Consider the following 5,406-nt stretch of genomic DNA (forward strand, 5'->3'; position numbering starts at 1 on the left):
GTTTGCTTGATTTGTAATATTGTTGAATTTACATTTGAACAACCACACTTATAATTTGTATGTTTGTATTTTTTATTTTTTATTTTTTAAACCTATCATGGGATGTTTGTATTGTCTTTGTCATTTCTAAGTTGAATGTGAACTTAAAATATGGCTTTCATCTAAAATACTATGACTTTAAAAATTTGAATTTAAATGCCATAGGCATTATTTAAATACCATTTTAATGTTCCATTGAATTTCCATGTCCTTCTTGAAACTATGGCTCAAAATATGAATTTGATCGTGTGTTTGAGAAACGAGAAGAAATAACTATTTTTGTAGGCCAAAATTAACCCAAGTGAAATAACTTCACTCTTGCACCAAAGTGAGGTGAAGCACAGTTGCTGAATATCAATGGTGGCTGTCTTCCACAAAAATTTAGATCCTTCCCAATTCTTGACATTCATGTGTTCACTTCTCCAACTTCACTAAAAGCAGGAAATAAAGTATATCAAACTTTATGTATATCATTTTTTAGTAATGTTATATGCTATATTTTTATTTCATAACTATTCCACAATATTGATGTAGATATTTTTTTTAACAATAACTGATCAATGATTGGTTGAGACTGTCACGTCGGCATTGTTAAATAATTGTGAGATAAAAATGTATTAAGTAGCATTACTCATCATTTTTCCCTAAAGGTTTTACCAATATATATATTATACATATAGCTTATTTGAGACTGTGATCTGCAGTAATTTTCTGCCCATGAGTAAGAGAGTCCAGATGGGACCTACCTATTCAAATAAATTTTGGATTCTCCACTCACCTAGCTATTTGGACAGGTGGATCTTATATACGTGACTCTTTCACATTTATATTATGCCCAAATTGTTAGTAATTTAGACAAAATAAAAATAAAAATATTGAAGATATATCCCTCCGATTTGAATCATTTATTTAAGGAATGATATTCCTTATCTTTTTCATGGCTCGGGCATTTTATCAAAATATGGATTTTATTTTTTAGAAAAAAAAACAAAACGTGCCTTACAGATACATTGTCCATGCATGCACAAGATAATCGATTGGACAATATTGTTAATGTCTTAAACGTGGTGGCCGGTGATCAATATATTAGTGTGGTACCACAGCAACGTGTACAAGAAGAAGACGTGTTTGTTTTTTTGTAATTGCCATGGAACAAAAATGAAAGGGATAGGAATTTTATTTTTACGAGGCAAGTTAAACGTGGTATATTTGGGGTTTTGAATTTCTGAGGAAGCTAAGCTTGTTAGAAGCACAGACTTAATTGGCTTATAAATAGAGACACTCAGGCAACCTAATTCTACCAAACATTTTAAGCATAGACTTGACTTACAAACGGTGTGTTCACATGTTTTTCGAGTAGCACATGCATGTGCTTCACGTACCATTTATGTTCTAGCTACAAAGAAGAGCAATTTTTCGTCCTATTAATTATATTGTTCTATACGTGTTACATTTTCATTAAAATTCTAATTTCGATTGCCATTTTATATTAATTTATACACTTTTTATAAACTTATTCTAAGTTTTAATTTCGATCCATTACCTTGGAGTTTCTAAAATTCTACCCATTATTTTTTAATTAAATGGTTCAGATTTTATCGTCTTAATTTGCATTATTGCATAATGCATATACATCTTTTAGAGGAGTCTTAATTTTATTTATTTATTGTATTTCATTAATTTTTATGCTAAAGATGATAAAATCTGAAACTTAAATAAAAATAATAATTAGAAGTTTTCACAGTACTGGAGCCTTTTTATTTAAAACATAAACTATACGTACGTACGTACCAGATTTTGTTTATTTTCATCATTTAATTTACATTTTTTGAATTTGCAGAAGAAGGTTCACATATGGCGAGGCAGTCATTGGAGGTTGCGGTTGAAGGACTGAAGAGGTTTCTCAGGTGATATATATTACTCGATCGTTCCAATAATCCCTTACGTCTACTAGCTAACACAAGAAATTAAATTAGGTTTTATATATTTACAGAAAATATGGCCGGGAGAACGTTTCTTATATTTATTCTAGCTAGCTAATAAGTTAAGCTGTTTTTTTTTTTTTCTTCTTCTTTTCTAACCAAAAAATGGGTATGGGGGAGGGGGAACCAAAGCTTCATCAGAACTCTCTGCTTGGGCGTAATCATATTAATAATTTATCTACTGCGGTAGTACTAGTTGGGAGAGACCAAAACGGGCCTGCAACTTGATAATTCTATAGGCTCAAGACGAATCAAGCCATAGCTTGAATCAGTCCCACAAAAAACACAGTGATAAGAAGTCCGTGAACTATAATTAATGAGCATGAGTCTCGTCTCTCCCTCGCTAAACCACATATAAGAGTAAGGGGCTTATTTACCACTAATTAAGCCAATCCCTTCCATGGTTATTTAATAAATTTGTAATGGGTCATGTGAATGACAATAGAAACACAACCGTACGTTGGCATTGACTTTTTAAACACAGTAATTACAAATTACAAAGAGAAGCAATATTGCATTTGTCATTCATGAATTGAAGCAGGCAAATGACTCGATCTGGCTGTATTACTTGGCTGCATGCAGTGAGCAGAATGGCCATGGCCTCGATGACGTGACGGCTGAAAAAATTGAGAAACTGGCAGCCGAGCTGCAAGGGACAGATCTCAGTGGCTTTGATGACCTGCAGGTTCAAAAAGACCCTGTTCAAATGATTACAGAAGGGTTTAGATACTTCAAGACCAACAAATTTGAGTACGACACGGCCACTACTTGTTATGCTCTAGTACTGCATTATTGTCTGCCATTTTCAAACTGCTTTTCTTTCTTCTAAAACCAAACTCTGCTTACTTTTTGTCCAAAATTACAAAAGCCAGATGGTTTTTCTGTACGAATTCGCTTGCACTGAGATGCAGTTGCAAGACCAACTTGTAAACCTACCGTTTTTCTTTTAATCTTTATTTTCTTTGGCTTGATTTTTGCAGCAAGAATCCAGAATTGTACAATTGTCTTGCCCACGGCCAGTGGCCTCAGGTACTTTCTAGGCATCTATATATTACTTGTTACTACTTTTCCTGCAGCCTCTGGTTATACCCTACATCGATCATAATGCGTATTTATTCAATTAAAACCATGATCAAATTTAAATTATGTCTAATATTTAAGCAAGATTAATGGTCTGATCAATTATTTATGGTGTAGTTTCTGGTATTCGCGTGCTCAGACTCCAGAGTTTGCCCCTCTCATATCCTCAACTTCCAACCTGGGGATGCCTTCATGGTCCGCAACATTGCTAACATGGTTCCACCATTTGACCAGGTTTCTCATATAAATTCTTGTCCAACTTACATATATGGCTCCCTAAAATGTTTTATTTATTTATTTATTTATTTATTTTATGTTCGTACAAACGGAATGATTTTTTTGGAAATATTTTTTGCCGTTGGACTCGTACGGAAAATGAGTGACCGCGAAAAACGGTGTCGACTCCCTGCAACCTTCAACGGTGGTCCGGCGATTTCTAGATATTTGAGAATAGAAGCTCAAGGTCAAAAAATAGTTTATGGTTTTTAAAGAAAGAAAAGAAAAAAGAAAACCATTTTACGAATATTAAATAAGTTTTTCATGATCAAATAAAAAGTTTTTTGTTAGGACAACAATATTTTTTGTTGGAAATAAAAAATAAAAAATAAAAAAATATTTTACTTTAAAACAAATAGAGCATAAATGTTTGATCAAATGTTACCTATCTAATCCATTTAGATTGCTAATATAGTCGTACTGCATGCACAGCTAAGATACTCTGGCGTCGGTGCAGCCATTGAATATGCCATCGAAGCTCTTAAGGTGAAGAGCTTCATTCATTTTCCAAATTTTTTATTCTTGTGTTTCTTTTTCTTTTTCTTTTTGTTTTAACTATGATATGCAAGTGTTACAAGAAATAAAATCCCGTACGTAGGTACCAAATATCCTGGTCATTGGACATAGTCGTTGCGGTGGGATAGAGAGGCTTATGTCTCATCCTGAGGATGGTTCTGCTCCCTAGTAAGGCTTTTTACATTAATTTAAAATCCTTTCTTAATTTGAAAACATCGATCAAATGAAGATAGGTGGGCTATGAAGAGATTAATTCTGCTAAAAAAAAAATGCTCATCTTACTTCATCCATGCATCCAACTGTGATGTGCAGTGACTTCATCGATGAGTGGGTCAAAATAGGTAAACCTGCCAAGGCCAAGGTCATAGCAGAGTTTGGCGATTTGCCATTTGCAGCACAATGTAAACACTGTGAAAAGGTTGGCTTTCCATCTTGCTTTTTAAACCTACTGATCATGCATGACTCAAAAAATCAAGTAATTTAACAAAGAGAAATATTAATTTGAAGCTTATCGTACGTATTTGTGTATGTCTATTATGCAGGAGGCAGTGAATCTGTCACTGTTTAATTTACTGAGTTATCCGTATGTCCAGAAGGCGCTGGCACACAGGAAGCTTAGGTTGATGGGTGGCTACTATAATTTTGTTGAAGGAACTTTTGACCGTTGGGAGTTTGAGTGTAGCTTTTCACCTAGCCTCCCCGCATGAGTCTCACCCATGCTCTTTTACTTCATATATGTACTACTGTATTTGGCTTCGTGGACAGTATTATCCACCAAATAAAGCAGAGCAGCTCTTTGCATGTGCTTGATTAATAAGGTTACAGCGCTGGCAGCCTGGCATGAAAGAAACTAGTGTTACTGCATGTGTTAAACAATACAAAAGCAAACATCCTTTATCTTTGAAGAGTGCTGCTTTAGTACGTAGCTCAAAAATTACATTGAAAAATAATATAAAAACCACCAATCTCATGACCGGTTCAAGTTTGAGAGGCTATTATGAGAGGATCTGGATCCCTCTTATCATGACTGCCCAAAAGAGGAAGTAACAAGCTTAGGGTAAGAAGAGGGGGATTATTAAAAGGGCTGCCTTGTTTGAGCAGGGGAGCCCCTGCCCAAAACAAAGGCTCCATGTATGGGCCCTTGTTTGAGTGAGGATCTGGTTGTATTTGTTATCTCAAAAAGTGAGGTTTAAAAAAAGATTTTTAAAAACACAGTTAAACATTTGACAAAATCGTAGATTAGCATTTAAAATTTCGTGTTTTCAAAAAAGCGCTTTGCGGTTTGAAAATATAGTTTTTTGCGTTTTCAAATCGCAATTTTTTAAAAACGCAATTCGTAAACGATTTATTTTTTACGATTTGGTTTAAAATCAAATTTTTTGTTTACGAAATCGCAATTCCAAAAACACCCTAAATGAGCCTCTCTCACATTCTCCTATCTAAAGAAAAGGAGACGAAAATAAGAGGAGGAATTATGAGAATCCAACTTATTTAATTGTCTTAGAGCATTCAT

The 5,406-nt window shown here is 34.1% G+C and overlaps 1 protein-coding gene across 1 annotated transcript; it reads left to right on the forward strand.

Moving 5' to 3' along the window:
• Positions 1 to 1,352: 1,352 nt before the first annotated feature.
• Positions 1,353 to 4,694, forward strand: LOC133875622 (carbonic anhydrase 2-like). Its single transcript, XM_062313811.1, has 9 exons — positions 1,353 to 1,374; positions 1,880 to 1,946; positions 2,604 to 2,771; positions 3,002 to 3,050; positions 3,219 to 3,335; positions 3,810 to 3,863; positions 3,976 to 4,061; positions 4,206 to 4,311; positions 4,436 to 4,694. Exons 2-9 carry the CDS (start codon positions 1,894 to 1,896, stop codon positions 4,598 to 4,600), a joined length of 798 nt encoding a protein of 265 aa, XP_062169795.1. The 5' UTR covers positions 1,353 to 1,374; positions 1,880 to 1,893; the 3' UTR covers positions 4,601 to 4,694.
• The last annotated feature ends 712 nt before the right edge of the window (positions 4,695 to 5,406 follow it).

The sequence above is a fragment of the Alnus glutinosa genome, chromosome 8, assembly GCF_958979055.1.
Source record: "Alnus glutinosa chromosome 8, dhAlnGlut1.1, whole genome shotgun sequence".
Classification (NCBI taxonomy): domain Eukaryota; kingdom Viridiplantae; phylum Streptophyta; class Magnoliopsida; order Fagales; family Betulaceae; genus Alnus; species Alnus glutinosa.

Coding starts and splice junctions, on each gene's coding strand:
- LOC133875622 (XM_062313811.1), top strand. CDS start 1,894: ATGGCGAGGCAGTCATTGGAGGTTGCGGTTGAAGGACTGAAGAGGTTT. Junction 3,864..3,975: donor ATGCCATCGAAGCTCTTAAG/GTGAAGAGCTTC, acceptor TCCCGTACGTAG/GTACCAAATATCCTGGTCAT. Junction 4,062..4,205: donor GAGGATGGTTCTGCTCCCTA/GTAAGGCTTTTT, acceptor TGTGATGTGCAG/TGACTTCATCGATGAGTGGG.